Consider the following 22989-nt stretch of genomic DNA (forward strand, 5'->3'; position numbering starts at 1 on the left):
CAGATATTTAAATATTTCATCTCCCTTGTAATAGCTACGTGACTTTGGATGAGCTACTTAACTTCTCTGTACAGGGGTAAATAAAAGAAAGTATGAATGTGATACGGTTTGGCTCTGTGTCCCCACCCAAATCTCACCTTGAATTGTAATAATCCCTATTTGTCAAGGGTGGGGCCAGGTGGAGATAACTGAATCATCGGGGTGGCTTCTCCCATACTATTTTCATGGTAGTGAGTAAGTCTCCCAAGATCTGATGGTTTTGTAAATGGGAGTTCCCCTACACAAGTTCTCTCGCCTGCCTTCATGTAAGCATGACTTTGCTCCTCCTTTGCCTTCTGCCATGATTGTGAGGCCTCCCCAGCCATGTGAAACTGTGAGTCCATTACACCTCTTTTTCTTTATAAATTACCCAGTCTCGGGTATGTCTTTATTAGCAGTATGAAAACAGACTAATACAGTATGTGAAAGCTCTAGTTCACAGCCTGGCAAACACAATTGAATTGCACCATACATTCATTTGACTTATATGAATTTATCTGTATGCACTGCGGTGGAAGACAGAGACAGATCAATTTCAGCAGCATGGTGGCTCTACTCAATGAGTGTGCGGCCAAGTGCATGTGGGATGGGAAACAGCCATCTCAGTGCCTGCAAGCTTCTCCTAGGAGAGCATTCCAGGGCACTGAGTGTGTTCCTAGTGTTTCAATAGCCATGTGTCTTTCTTACAACTTGGTTTCCAAACACAGGCTGGCTATTTCATGTGAAGCTCTTCTGAAGAAGCAGTGATCTGTGCCAACTCTAGAGACCTTCTTGGGAGATGGAAGGATGAATTTCCAATGTGGCGCCTTTAAGAGATTTTTAAGAATCAGTTCAACTGCACTCAGATTTTGCCTTAAATAGCCTTTAGAACCTTACTCTGCAGAGAGTTGAAAAAATGCTAGTGTGTTGGGTTTGTTTGTTTTTTTCCCGCCTTCTGGGCATGAACTTATACTCATTTTGGACTTTCTGCATCTAATCCAGCTCTGGTCTAAAGTTGCCGCTCAGTAAATATGTACTGAGTGATTCATGAGGGAAACAATCAATAAGTACTTTTAATAATAGTCATTCCTGAGAATCTCAGATATCCTTATTATCTTGTGTAGTCTCTCATAAACCATAATAAACTGAAGCTCCAATGAGGTCTGACAGCTTTCCTATTAAAAAAGAAGTCTGCATGATTATCTCTATGATAAAACTTTATCTTTTCTATAAGGAAATCATTACTTTTAATACCAGCTCAATTTAGTTAGCTCTAAATCGATAGAACAATGTTTCCCCTAGAAGAATGAATTTACCTCTGGTTCTCTCCCCATCTTCTTTCTAATTTCTTTCATGTCACTGTGGTACTGTTGGCGTATTTCCTCTAACTGCTTCCAATATTCCTGGAAAGCAAACCCAATCCAGAAACTTTAAATGTTTATGAACACCGTAACAAAAATAATCTTTATGCAGCCTACAATTTCAAAAGTGTGTAATATAAAATAAAGTTAGAAAAATATGTTGCTCCTAAAGATGATAATCTGCCTTATGTTTTGGCTGCAGTACTTCACTCCCTGTGAGACAGTGGCTTTAGCTACAGAGCTCAATTTTATATATAACCCAAATGTGTTCATGATGTACTCTTACTTTATAAATCCCACTTTTATATATAACCCTCTTATGCACTGAACTTTGTCCCTCCCCAAAAAGAGATATGTTGAAGTCCTAACCCCCAGTGCCTTAGAATGTGACCCCATTTGAAAACAGGGTCACTGCAGATGAGACTACTTAAGATGAGATCATACCGGTGGGCCCTTAGTTCAATATGACTGATGTCCTTGCAAGAAGATGGCCACGTGAAGACAGGGACACACAGGAAGAACAGCATGTGATGAAGGCAGAGAATGGAGTGATGTGACTGCAAGTAAAGAAATGCCAAAGATTGCCAGTGACGCACCAGAAGCTAGGAAGAGGCAAGGAAGGATTCCCCTACAGGTTTCAGAGGGCACTTGGTCCTGCTGACACCTTGATTTTGGATTTCCACTCTCCCAGAATTGTGAGACAATACATTTCTATTGTGTTAAGCCACCTAGTTTGTTGAATTCTGTTACAGCAGCCCAGGAAACTCATACAAATCCCAAACCTGCTACTGATGGACAGTTACTCTATGAATCTCAAGGTGAAAAGCTTTATGAACTTAGCCGTACTGCATTATCTGAGAAAGTGAAATACCTAACTCTGTATCCCCTATAACACTCAGCATGGTGTTGACATATTCAGGGGCACTGTAGGAAATAGAAGTAACTCCCTATTACGTACAAAAGACAGTAATACAAAGAAATACAAGGGTAGCCCTGGAATTAAACAGTTTTTAACCTGTTCCTTCATTTCGTTTTTCCTAAATGGCAGCTCCTGGAATCTAGGCTCTTCTCCATTACTTCTTAACTCTTGCCTCTGGTTGTAATTTGGCTCGGCAGAAGATGGACGAAGACCCTATTTATTGAATGAAATAATTTATAAAGCATACTTTGATTTCAGAAACATCTTCTGATTTGACCTTGACTTTTTCCTATAAATAAGAATTATATCACTAAGCAAACTCAGTATTTGGGAGTTTTTTTGTGGTAAGTAGTAGAATTTTCTTAGCTATAAAGCATTAAAAAAATACATATTTTTTTCTGTCTGAGAGCGTCTCACTCTGTCACCCAGGATGGAGTACAGCGGCATGATCTTGGCTCACTGCAGCCTCCAACTCCTAGGCTCAAGCAATTGTCCTGTCTCAGCCTCCCGAGTAGCTGGGACTACAGGCGCCTGCCACCACACCCAGCTAATTTTTTGTGTTTTCAGTAGAGACGGGGTTTCACTGTGTTAGCCAGGATGGTCTCAATCTCCTGACCTCGTGATCCACCCGCCTTGGCCTCCCAAAGTGCTGGGATTACAGGCATGAGCCACCAGGCCCAGCCTTTCTTTTTTTTTTAAGACAGAGTCTCACTCTGCCACCCAGGCTGGAGTACAGTGGCGCAATCTTAGCTCACTGTAACCTTTGCCTCCCAAGCTTAAGCAATCCTCCGGCCTCAGCCCCCTGAGTAGCTGGGACTACAGGCACACGCCACAACACCTGGGTAATTTTTTTTTTTTTTTTTTTGTAGAGATAAGGTCTCACTATGTTGCCTAGGCTAGTCTCGAACTCCTGGGCTCAAGCGATCCACCCACCTCGGCCTCCCAAAGTGCTGGGATTACAGGCATGAGCCATCATATCTGGGCTAATCACCTTTTTGTTGTTGTTTGTTTTTTTTGTTTTTTTTGAGACAGAGTCTCGTTCTGTCGCCCAGGCTGGAGTGCAGTAGTGCGATCTCGGCTCACTGCAACCTCCTCCTCCTGGGTTCAAGTAATTCTCCTGCCTCAGCCTCCTGAGTAGCTGGGATCACAGGTGTGCACCACCATGCCTGGCTAATTTTTGTATTTTTAGTAGAGACAGGCTTTCACCATGTTGGTCAGGCTGGTCTCGAACTCCTGATCTTGTGACCCGACCACCTTGGCCTCCCAAAGTGCTGGGATTACAGGCATGAGCCACCACGCCTGGCCCCTTGTCACTTTTTTTAATGTGCAGAAGAATCTTTAACAAAATAGAACCAAAGCACAACAGCACTGCAAGGAAATTTGAAGCTCATCTACTCTAAAAATTGTCATTTATAGAAAAGGAAATTAAGGCTCAGATAGGCTGAATGAACTGTCCAAGGTCCCACAGAAGAGATAGAGCCAAGGAAGAAACCGGACTGCTAAGACTCTGATTCAAGCCTGTTCCCATTATTTTCTTTAGCTATTAAAAACTGGGGACTCGGGTCAGGTGCAGTGGCTCACGTCTGTAATCCCAGCACTTTGGGAGGCCTAGGTGGGTGGATCACCTGAGATCAGGAGTTCGAGACCAGCCTGGACAACATGGTGAAACCCTGTCTCTACTAAAAATACAGAAGTTAGCCGGGCGTGGTGGTGGAGGCCTGTAATCCCAGCTACTCGGGAGGCTGGGGAAGGAGAATTGCTTGAACCTGGGAGGCGGAGGTTGCAGTGGGCCAAGATCACACCACTGCACTCCAGCCTGGTGACAGAGCGAGACTCTGTCTCAGAAAAAAAAAACAAACAAAACTGGGGACTAGTAGAGAGTATTCTTGACCTTCTGGTGGAATGAACTTTGACTTGAAAATCTGTGAACAGAAAAACTATTAGGAAATTCCTAATTGCTTCCCATATTTGGTATTTTACTTACCAATTGCTTCTCCACTTTCAGCTTATATTGTTGAGCTTCAAATTTTCTCTGAAGGTACTCAGCAGGCCTTAGAAAATAAGAATGTTCAGCTTAAGTAGAAACTTGAACGAATCTTAGGCACCAATTTGACAAGTAGATTTTCAGTTTAGTAATGAGATTCACAATTCACCAGTGGCTTGAAGTTCCAAGTTCAAGAAGTAGTTCACAGTTAGAGAATCTTTACATTGGAAAAGAAAATTTTGGAATCAAGAGGAAAAAAGGATAAAGAGTAACAAGTGGGGATACAGGAGAGGATTAAACAGAAAAATATTCTTATCCAGTGATTTTTCTTCAGGACAAGATTCAGTCCTTCCATTCTCTACAATATGTTGTGGGGAGGAAAACAGACCCACACCCAGAAGTTCTCATGCTTTGTGTAGGTGTCTAATGTACAGGTTGTCGCTCCTGATTTAACAATGGCGGCTGGATGTGGTGGCTCACGCCTGTAACCCCAGCACTTTGGGAGGCCGAGGTGGGTGGATCATGAGGTCAGGAGTTCAAGATCAGCCTGGCCAACATGGTGAAACCCCGTCTCTGCTAAAAAAAATTAGCGGGGTGTGATGGTGGGCACCTGTAATCCCAGCTACCGGGGAGGCTGAGCAGGGAGGCAGAGGTTGCAGTAAGCCAAAATCGCACCACTGTACTCCAGCCTGAGTGACAGAGTGAGACTCCATCTCAAAAAAAAAGAAAAAAAAGAATGGCTGCATATCTGTTTCCTGCACCACATACTGAGCTCCCTGAGAGCAGAATGTGTCCCTCCATCCATCCCTTTATCTCCGCACATAAATGCTTAATGAGGAAAGAAATAATGGTTTAGCTGTCTCTCCAAATATTTAAGGTATTTTTCCAGCACAATTTTAGTCAATTCCAGTCAAACAATTTTCAAGTTTATACTCACATTTTATGTATCTATCTTTTTTTTGGCAGAATTTCCTGTAAAACATTTCTGTAATTATTGGTTGCTAAATAAAAACCGCATTTCAGACCATAAGTTTTTTGGAATACGAGTAACTTCTAAGGCTCCAAAGACAGAACTGTCATTTCAGAAATAACTCCTTTAGGAAGGAACATCATGATAAGCATCCCCAATTTACAAAGAGGCAAGTTACTAATCAGGGATTTAGAAATAGGATGAAATGACAAGCTAAAGTCTTTGAGTCTTAGTTCCTCAACTGTAAATTGGGCATGGTACCATTTCACAGGAATTGATACGAGGATTAGAAGAGATTAGGGCTGTGAAGTGCCTGACACACAGATAGTTCCTGAATCAAATGAGGGTAAATTGTAGCACTCATCTCTCTCAAAAGCCTAACTGGCATATGTATCAATATCTTCATGAGAAAAATGATTCCAACACCCAGGGGCTGTCCAAAAGACATTCTCTATCTCTCTGTCTACCTATTCCCTCTCCACCTCCCAAATCCTATACAAATTCCTCTTCCTCGGCCGGGTACGGTGGCTTACGCCTGTAATCCCAGCACTTTAGGAGGCCGAGGTGGGTGGATTACAAGGTCAGGAGATCGAGACCATCCTGGCTGACACAGTGAAACCCTGTCTCTTCTAAAAATACAAAAAAATTAGCCAGGTGTGGTGGTAGGCGCCTGTAGTCCCAGCTACTCTGGAGGCTGAGGCAGGAGAACGGTGTGAACCCAGGAGGCGGAGCTTGCAGTGAGCCAAGATCAGGTCACTGCACTCCAGCCTGGGCGACAGAGCGAGACTCCGTCACAAAAAAAAAAAAAAAATCCTCTTCCTCCATCCCATGGCCTGTAACTGGACCTCCAGCAGACAGAAAGCTGGGGATGGGGGAGTATACAAAGAGGAGGGGTTACCAGGCATCAAAGGGGGCATCCAGGAAAGAGAAGGACCCTTCCTACTGTTTCATGTGAGAGCTTAGGAGATAAAATCACATGTGGTCAAAATAATTGATAGCTTGACAGCTCTCAAATCTAGACAAAGAGTGGAAGATATATTTTCCCAGTGGCTGAGAAAAGAGAAAGGGAGTTTTGTGGCTGCTACCAGTTCCTCTGTAAAATCTATGTCCCTCACTAATTGAGTCCAATATGGATATTACAATTTGAACAGACAGAAGACATAACTTTTGATAATTGTGGAGATAATTAAAAATGTGTTATGAAGATGGATAAAAACCACAACAGTGCCCAATATCTTTAAGGATAAAACATATGCTTTTCCCATTACATGTTTCTGAAGAAATTATTCTCTTATTCTTGTTTACCTCATTTTTACTATTAATGAGATTGCCATTCCATAGTATCTTGTATTTTTCATAATTCATCCAAAATTTCAACAATAAACAATCATAGTCGCCAAAGTAACAAATTCTTAACCCTGAACAAAAAAAATTGATGACAAAACATTTTTAAAATAGAACTCTTAAGTCTTCAGGCCTCTGTTAGGTGTCAATTATTCTGGACACAGGAATATCGACATCAGTGTGAAAAAAATTTGAAAATATTGTAGATCTGCAGAAATCTATTATGGAGTAAATTTTTTGAAAATCTACCATAAGACCAATTTAAGAATACTATTTTCTTTCTAATATGTCCATATTTTGAAAATCCCTAGAACATAAATGCTGAATGAAATATATCTTATTTCTCAAAATGTCTCAAATGATCATTTGATTTTAATGATTCAATTATTGATTCATATTAGTAACCTCTGAGAAATGAAATATACACAACTATTTTTTCACCTGCCATATAGTGGAATTTAGTAGGAGGAAGAAAGAATATTAAAAGGGCAAGGGTATGGGTCTGTGCCTACAGTTAAGCGGCTCTATGAATAAGAAAATAAGCTAGATCAGACTTGAGATGAAAAAGGGTTACAGGAAAAAGAAGATAATTTATCAATTACTTATCAATTGTGATAATCTATCAACACATTTATTGCTTTCTTTAATTACAAGACTTTGTTACTTCTGTAGGCTAAATTATAATATACGTTACATAATAATTACAACACTTCTCACAGTATATGTAATTCCCACGTAATTTTATAAGAACATGTAATTGTTATAAGCTTGAGATGTCAACAGATTTGATTTGTGTAATATATATGACATTCTGATGGAAATAAAAACAAAATCTTTCTAACAAAAAAAAACAAAGAAAGAAAGGCTGGGCATAGTGGCTCTTGCCTGTAGTCCCAGCACTTTAGGAGGCCAAGGCAGGTGTATCACATGAGCTCAGTGGCTGCCTGGTAGAGGGTACCTGAGAATTTGAAGAACCAACTAACGAGCAGGTATAGGGCTGACATAGAAAGAAGGGACTAAAATGGCCGGGCACAGTGGCTCATGCCTGTAATCCCAGCACTTTGGCTGGGTGGGCTGAGGCGGGCAGATCACCTGAGGTCAGGAGTTCAAGATCAGGTTGGCCAACATGGTGAAACCCTGTCTCTACTAAAAATACAAAAATCAGTCGGGCATGGTGGTGCACGCCTGTAGTCCCAGCTACTGAAGAGGCCGAGGCACAAAAATCGCTTGAACTCGGAAGGCAGAGGTTGCAGTGAGCTGAGATTGCGCCACCACACTCTAGCCTAGGCATCAGAGTGAGACTGTCTACAAAAGCAAACAAAAGAAAAAGGTCAAGGGAACTATGTGTTTAAAATGAATATCTGGAAAGTTCTTTTTGGATTATTTGTGTTAGGAAAATTTGGATTTCAGAATAATGAATGTTAACGTATAAAGATGTTTTCAGATTAACCAAAGCTTAAGCTAGATCACAATATTACCATTGACTTGGGGATGGACCATGCTTCGTTTCCTGACCGTAACCCTCAATTCCAGTATTTTCTTGAGGAATAGGGTGACAACTTGGTTTGTGGGCTCTCCTCCTCAGCATATCAAGTTGAGCATAATAATAATCATAATGTCCACAGACAGCAGCAAGTTTGGGTCTTTCTATCATTTTTATCTGAAGAAAAGAAGAGGGGATGTTTTTAAAAACCATAATACAGGCCGGGTGCGGTGGCTCACACCTGTAACCCTAGCACTTTGGGAGGCTGAAGCGGGTGGATCGCCTGAGGTCAGGAGTTCAAGACCAGCCTGGCCAACATGGCGAAACCTCGTCTCTACTAAAAATACAAAAATTATCCAGGCATGGTGGCGCACGCCTGTAATCCCAGCTACTCAGGAGGCTGAGGAAGGAGAATCACTTGAACCCAGGAGGTGGAAGTTGCAGTGAGCTGAGATCATGCCACTGCACTCCAACCTGCGCAAGGTGAGTGAGACTCCATCTCAAAAAAAAAAACAACCATAATACAAATTTATAATACTTGACAATATGACAGTGACCATAGCTAAGATAAGGCACTGAAGGTGTATTTTTGCTGTCTTTCTTCTATAATTTTTTTATCCAGAATAAAATAATCTTAGAGTCCCCAAATCCTAGAGTACAAAAAGACCTAAGTACAAGATAGTATAGTGGTTTACAATTTTGCTAAGGTATGGACATGAATCATGCATACTTCATAGCCAGTATGTGAAAAATACTTAGCTAGTGAGTATGCCCAGCCAACCCAAGATCCAAAACTAAACTCAGAATTATTGTTTTCTATTTTTCATAAACTCATTTATACCTTACCATACTTTACAAGGAAATAAAAAGTATAGTGAAACTCACACATATGGGGATTTGCAACATTTTTAGTTTCTGATAAATTGACTAAATGCGAAATGGCATCATGACTTAAAGGAAAGAAGATGCTGAATCAGAATCATTCTTCCAGAGAAAATATAAAAAAAGGTCATATAACAGCCATGATGGGCATATCACCATCCCAGCCCTCACCACCCTTCCCAACCAGAACAGAATGAGAACAGGAGAACCAGAAATGACAGTTTATGTTAGAACTGAGTAGAAGCCACTGAGCTAGAAGACAAGAAACAGATCAAATTAAGATATAAAATCCAGTCAAGACCTTCTTGCTAAAGAGCAAAGTGGGGTCAATTTAACCTAAAGTGTGGCAACTCTGTCTAGTTTACAGTTTACAGTTAATAATAAAAAGAGAAAAAAAGACAAAACTACTGGAAAGACCTAGGAACTAATAGTTGAGAATATGAATAACAAGAACAATTAAAACCAAAATGTCCTCATGTAAAGAGGTAACATGTTATATTCTTTGTTGTTTTTACGGCTATATGGTTCATATATATGTTAGATTGGACCATATGAAATTGCACATAATTGGCCAGGTGCGGTGGCTCACGCCTGTAATCCTAGAACTTTGGGAGGCTGAGGCAGGCGGATCACGAGGTCAGGAGATCGAGACCATCCTGGCCAACATGGTGAAACCCCATCTCTACTGAAAATACAAAAACAATATTAGCTGGGTGTGATGGTGGGCGCCTATAGTCCCAGCTACTTGGGAGAATGGCGCAAACCCAGGAGACGGAGCTTGCAATGAGCCAAGATCGTACCACTGCACTGCAGCCTGGGTAACAGAGCAAGACTCCGTCTCAAAAAAAAAAGAAAAGAAATTGCACAGAATTGACCATCATTAATCTAGAAAAATGGCACTTTCATATACTTCTATTTAAATATTTAAGTAAATGTAAAAAATTTAGTTCATTAATCTAAATACAAATTATATGTTTATTTTAAAAATATTTTCTTTTCTTTTTAAATTCTGAGACAGGATCTCACTCTGTCACCCAGCCTGCAGGGCTGTGGTGTGATCATACCTCATTGCAGCTTCAAACTCCTGGGCTCCAGAGATCTCCTGCCTCATCCTCCCAAGTAACTGTGACTATAAGCACATGCCACCGTGTCCAGCTAATTTTTTTTAAATTTTACTTTTTGTAGAGGTGGGGTCTCAATGTATTGACCAGGCTGGTCTCGAACTCCTGGGCTGAAACAATCCTCCTGCCTCAGCCTCCCAAAGCGTTGGATTATAGGTGTAAGCCACCGCACCAGCCTATTTTAAAAATGTTTTTTTTTTTTTTTTTGAGACAGAGTCTCACTCTGTCACCCAGGCTGGAGTGCAGTGGTGTGATCTCAGCTCACTGCAAGCTCCGCCTCCCAGGTTCACACCATTCTCCTGCCTCAGGCTCCCGGGTAGCTGGGACTATAGGCGCCCACCACCACACCCGGCTAATTTTTCATATTTTTAGTAGAGATGGGGTTTCACCATGGTCTCGATCTCCTGACCTCATGATCCTCCCACCTCGGCCTCCCAAAATGCTGGGATTATAAGCGTGAGCCACCGCACCCAGCCTTTAAAATCTTTTAAAGCAAGAAGTAGTTTTCTTTGTTTTACAATTTCACCTATGTACAACCTAGAAGAAAATGCTACTAATGACTTGTTGAAAAGTGGTAAGAAATATAGAAAAGTATTGAAAGGCAATAAACAGTTTCTTTAAAATTTTCTCTAACATCCCAACAGTAATAGGAATGTCAGAAGTAGTTCCTGTGGAAATCAATTTTACCTTTTCAAGGAACTGGAAAAATGTCAGCGTGTTCAACAGTTCTCATAATTTAATTCATCCTCAAATCTTTTAGATGTGTTTTCTCTTCTACAGGTCTGATAAAGAGTCCTCCAAATCACAACATACTTTTCTTATTTCTTTTATAAAATTAAGCCCTTAGGCTGGGCACTGTGGCTCATGCCTATAATCCCAGCACTTTGGGAGGCTGAGGCGGGTATATCACTTGAGCCCAGGAGTTCGAGAACAGCCTGGGCAACACAGTGAGACCCTGACTCTACAAAAAATAAAAACTAGCTGGGCATCATGGCGCATACCGGTAGTACTAGCTATTCAGGAGGCTGAGGTGGTAGGATCACTTGAGCCTGGGAGGTCGAGTGATGATATGCTTTGGATTTGTGTCTCAGCCTGGGAGGTCAAGTGATATGCTTTGGATTTGTGTCTCTGCCCAATCTCATGTTGCATTGTAATCCCCAATGTTGGGAGACGAGGCCTGGTAAACGGATCATGGGGGCAGATTTCCCTCTTACTCTTCTTGTGATAGTGAGTGAGTTTTCATGATATCTGGTTGTTCAAAGGTTTGTAGCAGCTACCCCTTCGCTCTTTTCCTCCTGTAAGATGAGCCTGCTTCCCCTTCTGCTGTGATTATACATTTCCTGAGGCCTCCCCAGCAATGCTTCCTGTACAGCCTGCAGAACTGTGAGCCAATTAAATGTCTTTTCTTTATAAATTACCCAGTCTCAGGTGTTCTTTATAGCAGTATGAGAAAGGACTAACACAGTACATTGGTACCAGGAGTGGTGTATTGTATAAAGATACCTGAAAATGTGGAAGTGACTTTGGAACTGGGTAATGGGCGGAGGTTGGAAAAGTGTGGAGGGCTCAGAAGAAGACAGGAAGATGATGGAAAGTTTGGAATGTCCTAGAGACTTGTTAAAATCACAGTGACCAAAATGCTAATAGTGATATGGTCAATGAAGTCCAGGCTAAGGAGGTCTCAGATGGAGATGAGGAACTTATTGGGAAATGGAGCAAAGGACACTTTTGTTATGAATTAGCAAAGAGGTTGGAGGCATTGTGCCACTACCCTAGGGATCTGTGGAACTTTGAACTTGAGAATGATGATTTAGGGCATCTGACAGAAGAAATTTCTAAGCAACAAAGTATTCAAGATGTGGCCTGGCTGCTCTAGCACCCTATGGTCATATTTGTGAGCAAATAAATGATGTAAAACTGGAGCTTATACTTAAAAGAGAAGCAGAGTGTAAAAGTTAGGAAAGTTTGCAGCCTGGAAAGAAAAACCCATTTTCTGGGGAGCAATTCAAACCAGCTGCAGAAATTCTCAAAAATAAAGAGGAGTCAAATGTTGCTAGCCAAGATAATGGGGGAAATGCCTTGAAGGCATTTCAGAGACCTTTGAGGCAGCCCCTCTCATCACAGGCCCAGAGGCCTAGGAGGGAAGAATGGCTTTGAGGACCAAGCCCAGGGCCCCACTGCTCTGTGCAGCCTCAGGACATGGTGTCCTGTATTGTGGCTGCTCCAGCTCCAGCCATGGTTAAAACGGCCCAAGGAACAGCTCAGGCCATTGCTTCAGAGGGTGCAAGCCGTAAATCTTGGTGGCTTCCACATGGTGTTAAGTCTGCAGATGCACAGAGTGCAAGAGTTGAGGCGTGGGAGCCTCCACCAAGATCTCAGAAGATGTATGGAAAAGCCTAGACGTCCAGGCAGAAGCCTGTTTCAGGGGGACCCTCTACTAGGGCAGTGCAGAGGGGAAATGTGGCACTGGAGCCTCCACACAGAGTCCCCACTGGGGCACTGCCTAGTAGAGCTGTGAGAAGAGGGCCACCATTCTCCTGACTCCAAAATGGCAGATTGAACGACAGCTTGCACCACACACCTGGAAAAGCCGCAGACACTCAGCAGCAGCCTGAGAGAGCAGCTGCAGGGGCTGTAGCCTGCAAAGCCTCAGGAGCAGAGCTGCCCAAGGCCTTGGGAGCCCACTTCTTGCACCAGTATGCCATGGATGTGAGACATGGGGTCAAAGGAATTTGGAGCTTTAAGATTTAATGACTGCCCTGCTAGGTTTTGAATTTGCATGGGGTCTATAAACCCTTTGTTTTGGCTGATTTCTCCCTTTTGAAATGGGTGTATTTACCCAATGCCTGTACCCTCATTGTATTTTGGAAGTAACTAACTTGTTTTTTATTTTACAGACTCACAGGTGGAAGGGACTTGACTGGTCTCAGATGAGACTTTGAATTGTGGACTTTTGAGTTAATGCTGAAATGAGTTAAGCCTTGGGGAACTGTTGAGAAGGGATAATTGTATTTTGCAATGTGAGAAGGACATGGGAATTGGGAGGGGCCAAAGGTGGAATGATATGGTTTGGATTTGTGTCCCTGCCCAAATTTAATGTTGAATTGTAATCCCTGATGTTGGAGGAGGGGCCTGGTGGAAGGTGAATAGATTATGGGGACAGATTTCCCTCTTACTGTTCTTGTGATAGTGAGTAAGTTCTCCAGAGATCTGGTTGTTTACAAGTGTGTAGCACCTCCCCCTTCACTCTCTTCCTCCTGCTCTGGCCATTTAAGATGAGCCTGCTTCCCCTTCTGCTGTGATTATAAGTTTCCTGAGGCCTCCCCAGCAATGCATCCTGTACAGCCTGCAGAACTGTAAGCCAATTAAACCTCTTTTCTTTATAAACTACCCAGTCTCAAGCAGTTCTTTATAGTAGTATGAGAACAGACTAATACATCGAGGCTGCAGTGAGCTGAGACATGCCACTGCACTCTAGCCTGGGTGACACAGCAGGACCCTCTTTCAAATAAATAAATAAATAAATAAGTTAAGCCCTTTATCAAATGAAGGGCAATAACTTAAACAATTGGTTTTTAAAAAAATGTTTATATACCAACACATTTTCTAAAATGTCTATTATCAAGTAAACACTTAGTAAATACACTTCCAAATGGTTCTCTAATTTTACCATAAGCCTTCTTTAAAAATACAATTCTTTAATTAAAAGACAACAGCCATTTTATCATTTACATACCAGAAGCATTTCACTAGTATGACCTAAAAGATTCAACACTCTGCTGAAGTGAATTCAAATAATTAAACACAAAGAATCACTAGGGAAATATCAATTATTATATCATAAAAACTTCTCAATCCTATACATAATATGTTAGAATTAAGAATATTAAATGCAGAGTGTTTTCTGTTGCTATGTTACTCACTTTTCCTATACAGAAAAATCTTATTAGAAATTAGAAGAATTTCAGTTATAAAAAGAAAATTAAGCCTAAAGTATACTTATAAGAGCATACAGCATTGTTTCATAAAATATAAAAACTAGAAGTTGTCCAACAAAATACCATTATAATGCTCAGTACAGAATGTAAACAGGGATTGCTGTTGATGGCAGAAAGATTTGATATGATGTCTTTCTAATGTATTTGAAAAGCTTTGCTTACACTCATGATTTAAAGTTGATGTTCATTTAAAGTGGGAGCGTATACATGGTTCTTAAATACTAGCTGCCTTTCATGCCTTTTATTTTAAGTACAAAATTTGTGGACTCCAGACAATAAGCTTGTACCTCATGAACATGTGCAGATAGGTCTGTCAGAATATACCATAGCTTAGTGGGTTAAAAAAACAAAAGAATGAATAAGACCTACTATTTGATAGCACAATAGACTGCCTATGGTCAATAGTAACTTAATTGTACATTTTGAAATAACTTAGAGTATAACTGGGTTGTTTGTAACTCAAAGGATAAATACTTGAGGGGACAAAACACCCTATTCTCCATGATGTGCTTATTTCACATTGCTTGCCTGTATCAAAACATCTCATGTACCCCATAAATATATACACTTACTATGTATCCACAAAAATTTTTTTAAAAATTAAAGAAAAAGAATATAACAGCCGGGTGCAGTGGCTCATGCCTGTAATACCAGCACTTTGGGAGGCCGAGGCAGGCCGATCACAAGGTCAGGAGTTCAAGACCAGTCTGACCAACATGGTGAAACCCTGTCTCTACTAAAAGTACAAAAATTAGCTGTGGCCGGGCACCATGGCTCACACCTGTAATCCCAGCACTTTGGGAGTCCCAGGCAGGTGGATCACAAGGTCAAGAGATGGAGACCATTCTGGCCAATATGGTGAAACCCCATCTCTACTAAAAATACAAAAATTAGCTGGGCATGGTGGCACACGTCTGTAGTCCCAGCTACTCAGGAGGCTGAGGCAGAAGAATCGCTTGAATCCGGGAGGTGGAGTTTGCGGTGAGCCAAGATCGCGCCACTGCACTCCAGCCTGGCGACAGAGCAAGACTCCGTCTCAAAAAAAAAAAAAAAAAAAAAAAAAAAAGAATATACCATAGCTAAAAAACACAAAGGAGGGTTTAGAATGACTTACAGATCTGGCCTTCTGGGCTCCAGCTGGTGGTCTCCATTCATTTCTATGCAATATAGCATTCCTTTTAACTGGCACAGATATCCTTGATCTTGGTGGGCACTTTCCCTGGAATCTCACTTTTTGTATTTTACACTCTTAATTAACCAAAATAAAACAGCTTCAATGTTTTAAAAATTGTACACCATTAATACTGATACTTATAAGAGTATAAATATAAGCTACATTTCATAACACAGTACGTTTACTTTTTAGCCAGAGATATTTTACACACAGTGAGAGTACTGATGAAAAATTAATATGCAATTTCTTTAAATGAAAAAAAAACATTTTTTCAGAGTCCCTTTGCATATTTCTAGTAATACATAACATCACCTTTTTTCAGAAAAATAGAAATTAATATTAACATTTACAGAAACAATATGTATGGGGTAATAATAAAAGTTATTAAATTTGGTCATTAGAACTTGGGTTATCAGGCCACTCCATTCATGCCACATTGTTTGGAATTTATGAGTAGATCTTCTCTCTTTTTTTTTGTTGAGACAGTCTTGCTCTGTCACCCGGGCTATGGTGCAGTGGCAGGGTCTGAGCTCACTGCAACCTTCACCTCCCGAGTTCATGCGATTCTCGTGCCTCAGCCACCCAAGGAGCTGGGATTACAGGCATGGGCCACCAGGTCCAGCTAATTTTTATATTTTTAGTAAAGACACGGTTTGGCCACATTGGCCACACTGGCATCAAACTCCTGGCCTCCAGTGATCTGCCCTCCTTGGCCTCCCAAAGTGCTGGGACTGAGGTATGAGTAGATCTTCTAATGCTTGTCTTTATCTCCATCAAAATTTGTTCTTGGGCTGGGTAAGGTGGCTCGCACCTGTAATCCCAGCAATTTGGGAGGCCAAGGTAGGAGGATTGTTTGAGCTCAGGAGTTCGAGACCAGCCTGGGCAACACAGTGAGACCCCATCTCAATTAAAAAAAAAACTGTTCTTGTTCTCCTATCTTACCTAGATTAGAAATATGGACAATACACTGTCCCATACTCTGTACTTGTCTATTTTCTAAACATTCTCAATCTAGACTGGTATACAACAATGTTAGTCAAATTAAATGGCAAAGAGGCTCATTCATTTTCTCTTTAACTTTCCTTGATTTTAGAATCTCTATCTCAATGGATAACATTTTCCTATCATGGATTCCTTTGAGGGGTTTTCTGCTCCTCCTGATATTGTAAGTCCAGGCATTCAGTTATGGCTAAATTCTGGGGCTTTGACTTTCACAGCATCAAATGAATTAGTAATTTTCTCTTTCTTAATGCACCCCTCCCTCTGACACACAGCTTAGCTGATTCTTGACACAAGGACTAAAATTGTTTTCTTTGGCCAGGCGCGGTGGCTCACGCCTGTAATCCCAGCACTTTGAGAGGCCGAGGCAGGCGGATCACGAGGTCAGCAGATCGAGACCATCCTGACTAACACAGTGAAACCCCATCTCTACTAAAAAAAATACAAAAAATTAGCCGGGAGTGGTAGTGGGCGGCTGTAGTCCCAGCTACTCGGGAGGCTGAGGCAGGAGAATGGCGTGAACCCAGGAGGTGGAGTTTGCAGTGAGCAGAGATCGCGCCATTGCACTCCAGCCTGGATGACAGAGCGAGACTCCATCTCAAAAAAAAAAAAAAGTTTTCTCTATTTATTACTACCATAAAATATCTCCTGCCTTCTTTGGGAACCACAAAGTAATAGTTCTTACTGTTACCAATTAGGCCCCAAGATCCTAACTTCAGCTCCGATGGTCCTTTGCAACAGAATTCTTAATTGCCGGTCTATCCTCTTTCAGAAAAATAAGTTTCATCTCATCATCCATGTCTATCTGCAACCTTCTCCCACTCTGGCCCTTCACTACACAAAAGTTAAGTTTGGGCTCAACCTCTTCAAGCATCTCTATTAGCATGTCCTCTGCTTCATGGAGGTTTCCTGACTAATGAGAAGGAACCCTGTGGTCATGCATGAGCTAGATATACAACTTTCAGGCACACTCACTAGTTGCCATTTGACAAGATGATTTTTCTCCTGCTTATACTGCTTGCATTTTTTAAATGTCCACTTTCAATATGTTTGGTGAAATTTCCTTGCATTACTCTCTGTGTGAGACATGTGTAATAAATACTTTTGATTGCATGGCAAAGTCACACTTACTCTGGACCACCTTCCCAGCATGTCGAGAAGCTGGCACTCCTGCTCTGCATATAAGCATGTGATTGAATTCTTCCTGAATGACCTAAAACCGAACACACATGTCAAGGACCTGCAACCCAAAATCTCTGCCAAAATCCAAAGAGTCACCTCAAAACTCACCTCAGGAGTCAAATATTTGGGAATAAGATTCTCTAAAAAGGGCCTTTTCAAAATGGAATTTATGGATGGTCGGTCTCGAGGAGATACTTGAAAGAGCTGAGATATCAAGGAATGTAGCTCACGAGAAAACCTTGGAGATATTGGGGCAAAATGTGCTTGACAAATCTTCAGAACCAACTGCTGTAAGTTGTTACCCTCAAACTGAAAGGACAAGGAGCAATGATACTAAATCAGAGAAAAGTTACTAAAGGAACAAATAATAAAAGTGTTAAAGTAACAAATATACCAAGAAGCAAAACAACGCCTTTAAATTGCAGTTAGAAGCACTAGGGTCACCTGTAATCCCAGCAATTTGGGAGGCCAAGGCAGGAGGATCACTTGAGCCCAGGAGTTCAAGACCAGCCTAGGAAACATAGTTAGACCTCATCTCTCCAAATCATGGTTTTTAAACATTTGCTGGGCTTGGTGGCATGAGCCTGTGGTCCCAGCTACTTGGGAGGCTGAGGCAAGAGGACTGTCTAAGCCCAGGCGGTCAAAGCTGCAGTGAGCCGTGATCACGTCACTGCACTCCAGCCTGGGTGACAGAGTCAGACCCTGTCTCAATCAAAAAATAAAAAAGAGCACTATGGTCCACCCTAAATTGTTTTCATCAACTAATCTTTCATGAGCAGATACTGCAGTTACTCAACAAGATGCCATGTTATTTAAAACAAGTTTTTATTTTGTTTTTTGTCTTATTATCAAAATAATGTTTACTCATAATAAAAAACTGGAAGGTATAGGAAGTTATAAAGACAGGGGAAAAAAGTATAATTTTACCACTCAGAGGTATAGCTCCTTCTGATCCTTTTTAAAAATGATGTTTATTTTACAAAGTTGAGGTCATACTGATATGAAATTTTATCTCGTTTTTTAAAATTAACATAAACATTGTTTAATTTCCTCTAAAATGCTTCATAGACCAGCAATCTTCTATTGTATGAAACCAACTGTTATTTATACATAATAATATTCAACACCATGGTGTAGCAATAAAGGTACACATTGGCTGGGCATGGTGGCTCATGCCTGTAATCCCAGCACTCTGGGAGGCCAAGGTGGGCAGATCACCTGAGGTCAGGAGTTCAAGACCAACCTGGCCAACATGGCGAAACCCTGACTCTACTAAAAATACAAAAAAATTAGCCGTGTGTGGTGGTGGGCACCTGTAATCCCAGCTCCTCAGGAGGCTGAGGCAAGAGAATTGCTTCAACCCAGGAGTCGGAGGTTGCAGTGAGCTGAGATCGTGCCACCGCACTCCAGTCTAGGTGACAGAGCGGGACTCCATCTCAAAAAAAAAAAAGGGGGTACACATTTTGGTCAGACACTGGCTGTGCAACCCTTGACAATAATTAATAACAATAATGACAGCTGTGGAGAAAAAGAGTTGATGTAGCAGGCTCTCCTCAGAAAGGCCTGCTTACAATGTTGGCCCGTGGCTGGCGTCTGGGAACTAAGATTTCAGAAGAATTCCCACCATTCCCTGAATGTTAAGAGTGGCTCTCTTTGCCTCAGCTGTTTATGTGAACAAAATGGTTTATGCTGAACACCTGCTTTCTTCCCAGGAGTCTGGAAGTTTGGCATATGCCAGGTAGAGGGTGCCTATGTGACCAGTCCCCAGTAAAAATCCTGGGCACTGGGTATATCCGATGAGCTTTCTTATAGATCACATTTCACAGGTGACGTGGGTAACAATGCTGGAGGATTTGGCACATCCCATGTGACCTCTGGGAAAAGACTCTTAAAAGCTTGTGCCTGGTTTCCTATGAACTTTGCCCATGTACATTTTCCTTTTGCTGAACGTATCTATTCATACACTATTTAATTAATTAATTTATTTATTTATTTATTTTTTTTTTTTTTTTTGAGATGGAGTCTTGCTGTCACCCAGGCTGGAGTGCAGTGGCGTGGTCTCAGCTGACTGCAGCCTCTGCCTTCTGGGTTCTAGCAATTCTCGTGCCTCAGCCTCCCAACTAGCTGCGACTGCAGGCACACGCCACCATGCCCGGCTAATTTTTGTATTTTTAGTAGAGACAGGGTGTCACCATCATGTTGGCCAGGTTGGTCTCCAACTCCTGACCTCAAGTGATCCACCCACCTCAGCCTCCCAAAGTGCTGGGATTATAGGCATGAGCTACCATGCCAAGCCCACACAATTTATTTTTAATGGAAATATGCTACACATACTATTCTCCAACTTGGACTTTTTACTTTATAATATTGCTTGGACATCTTTCCATGTCATCTATCATTATTTTAAGTAGCTTATCCATATAATTTTTAACAATCTAATAAAACCAAACATTAACCTTTTTCTCCCAGAAGTTAATTTCTTTTCTACAATTCCAATAATTCAAGATTAGTCTGACAATGAGCATACTTACAGGATGTTTGAGTGTGCAGAGCTCATATAAGACACAGCCAAGAGACCAAATATCCCTAAAGAAGATAAGAGTTTACATGCCAAGAAAATATCCGTAATTCTTAATAAAAGCTTTTATCCTTACAGTGCCTTAAATTTGTGTCACTTTACAATTTTATGTAAGTTGATCAGCTTTTACAAATGCTTTCAGATATATCATCAATTCTTATTAGAAGTTGAGAGGTAAAATGAAAACCATTTGTAGTTTGTCAGATTTCTAGTCGAAGAAAGGCACACAAACTTTGCTACAACCTGGTGGCTTAATATTTAGTTCAGCTTCCTGCTCAAAAACAATGTACGTATGATGAAATGTTGAGCAATTTGGAGGAGGCAGGCAGAACTCAAACATGGATTTGTTTTGACTCAAAAGGTAATATTTGGCTGATTTTGAAAGATATATCCTACTCAAGGCTTTTGACAGAACCAAAGTTATATTATGTGATAAACGTAGTATCTGATTCTCAATAAACATTTAAAAATATACTTAAAATATATATCACGAGCTTTGCTCCTTACAGATTTAGTACTTCATAAATATTTATGTGTGATTGGTTTGAGGAGTTATTTTATAGAACACAAAGCACAATTAAATCTAAAAGATCAAAAAATGTCTCATGAGAAGTCAAGGAGTCAAAGCAAGAAGGAATCATTAAAGTGAGGAGTGAGGTAAATGGCTCCTCTAGCAGCAACGCTTTGTGCATGAGTGTGTGTGTGTGTGTGTGTGTGTGTGTGTGTGTGTCACAGAGAAGGAGAGAGAGATAGACTTATACTAAGGGTTTGAGTACAAAAGACGGTAAGTACAATAGATGGTAAGATTGGTGGGAAAGATTGGTGGGAAACAAATTTGTGGGATTTTTTTAATAATTTTTTTTTTCATTAACAAGGTTTCACCATGCTGCTCAGGCTGGTCTCAAACTCTTGAGCTCAAGCAATACTCCCTCCTTGGCCTCCCAAAGTGCTGGGATTACAGGTGTGAGACACCTGCACCTGACCCAGGAAACAAACATGAACTTTCTAGACCTTCTAGAAACTCACTGACCATTTCACACCACACAGACTTGTCTTTACTAGGGCTTCCACAGACCCAAACTTCTCTTCTGTTCCCAGAGCACCCTCTGTAGCCAGGGTAGAGAATTTATATGCCCCCAGGGCTCAGGCCAGTACTGCAGCCACCTGGGGGTTGGGTGGGGCCAGTTGCAGGCCTGAGACCACTCTGCATATTGAGGACTGTGGTGAACCAGTCCTCTAATGGAGCCAGCAGCTACCCACCTGATTATTGCTAAGATCTTCCAATTTTCAGAGGTACAAACTATGCATATTTTAAAGTCTTTCAATATTTAATTTTTTTTTTTGGATGTAGTGACAGGGTCTCACAATGTTGTCCAGGTTGGTCTTGAACCCCTGGACTCAAGCTATCATCCCCCTCAGCCTCCCAAAGTGCTGGGATTATAGGCATAAGCCACCATATCCAGCAGTATTTAAATGTTGATTCAAATTCTTGAAAAGCAGTACAAGCAAACAAAACAATGCAGCTGACCCAAGGCTGTCTGTGGCATGCCCTGCTCTGAACAGCCTACTTTCCGTCCAACACACCCTACCTGAATTCCTGCACAACTAACTTGAAGCCAAACTCCTTGGTGCCAGGGGATGTCTCAAAAAAAAAAAAAAAAAAAAAAAAAAAAAAAAAAATCCCTGTTATTTTATTATGCAGAGAAATTCTTACTATTCTTTTTGTAAATCTCTATCATCTGAGCTTTGCCTTCCATTTATCTCCTTCAAAGTCCAATAGCCAAGAATCTCTTGGGCGTTTTTTCCTAATCAAAAGGACAATTAACTTCCAAAGGGAACTCAGTCTTCCTTATCACCAACTTGTTCAATGGCAGCCAGCTTTGAAAAATGAAATTTTTTTCCTTCTCCTTATAGGAAGCAAAAGCTCCTCTTCACCTTTTCTTGCAGTATACATTAACATTACTGCTGAGGGCCAGGTGCAGTGGCTCACACCTGGAATCCCAGCACTTTGAGAGGCCGAGGCGGGCAGATCACCTGAGGTCAAGAATTCAAGACCAGCCTGGCCAACATGGTGAAACCCTGTCTCTACTAAAAATACAAAATATTAGCTGGGCATGGTGGTGCGTGCCTGTAGTCCCAGGTACTTGGGAGACTGAGGCATGAGAATTGCTTGAACCCGGGAGGCAGAGATTGCAGTGAGCCGAGATCATGCCACTGCACTCCAGCCTGGATGACAGAGCCAGACTCCATCTCAAAAAAAAAAAAATTATTGCTGAGAACCAGACTCTGATATCACATACACAAAAACTAACTGGGTTTTAAAGCTGGAAGACACCTTGAAGATTACCTAGTCAATACTCTTATTATTATGAGTTAGGGAACTGAGGCCCACAGAGGTCAAATGACTTGGTCAAGTTAGCAACTGAGCCAAGACTAGGATTCCTAGCTCCTAATCCAGTGAGCGGTCACCAGACCACATTGTCTTCTACTTCATCCTCTTCTATCTTTTCTTGCAATAGACTAAACAGTACTTCAAAGGTAAGAACATATAATACAAAAATGGACATCACAGTGACTGCAATTTTCGATGTCATTTTTTATACCACTTGTATCTTTAAATGAAGAGAAATGACTTTCTTCTAAACAAGTTTGAAACCTTCAGGTAACACTGCTCAGAGATAGTCACTGGGATCCCCATTTTGTGGCAGGCCAGGTCTTACCAACGCGGGCCTCCATCACAACTGTTTCTGTACTGACTGAGTGGTGAAGTTAAGTATTAAAAGCTAAAAAAGCCAGTGCCTAGCCAGGCACAGTGGCTCACATCTGTAATCTCAACACTTTGGGAGGCTGAGGCAGGCAGATCATGAGGTCAGGAGTTTGAGACCAGCCTGGACAACATGATGATACCCCACCTCTACTAAAAATATAAAACTTTAGCTGGGCATGGTGGCAGGCACCTGTAATCCCAGATACTCA

The 22989-nt window shown here is 41.3% G+C and overlaps 1 protein-coding gene across 17 annotated transcripts in view; it reads right to left on the reverse strand.

Annotated features, from left to right (window-relative positions):
• The window catches only part of NEK5 (NIMA related kinase 5), a 92912-nt gene that overhangs the window by 47841 nt on the left and 22082 nt on the right, over nucleotides 1-22989 (reverse strand). For 15 of the 17 annotated variants that reach the window (XR_010136641.1, XM_063714656.1, XM_054528614.2 and 12 more), the window contains 8 exon segments: nucleotides 19967-20021; nucleotides 17544-17744; nucleotides 17385-17466; nucleotides 15195-15328; nucleotides 8075-8256; nucleotides 4283-4349; nucleotides 2395-2511; nucleotides 1335-1421 (listed from right to left, as the gene is read on the reverse strand). Coding sequence is in view for 16 of the 17 variants with exons in the window: in XM_063714656.1 (XP_063570726.1) it covers nucleotides 1335-1421; nucleotides 2395-2511; nucleotides 4283-4349; nucleotides 8075-8256; nucleotides 15195-15328; nucleotides 17385-17466; nucleotides 17544-17744; nucleotides 19967-20021 (925 nt within the window). In the remaining variant the exon portion in view is untranslated. 17 annotated transcript variants of the gene reach the window in all.

Source organism: Pongo abelii, chromosome 14, assembly GCF_028885655.2.
Source record: "Pongo abelii isolate AG06213 chromosome 14, NHGRI_mPonAbe1-v2.0_pri, whole genome shotgun sequence".
Taxonomy (NCBI): domain Eukaryota; kingdom Metazoa; phylum Chordata; class Mammalia; order Primates; family Hominidae; genus Pongo; species Pongo abelii.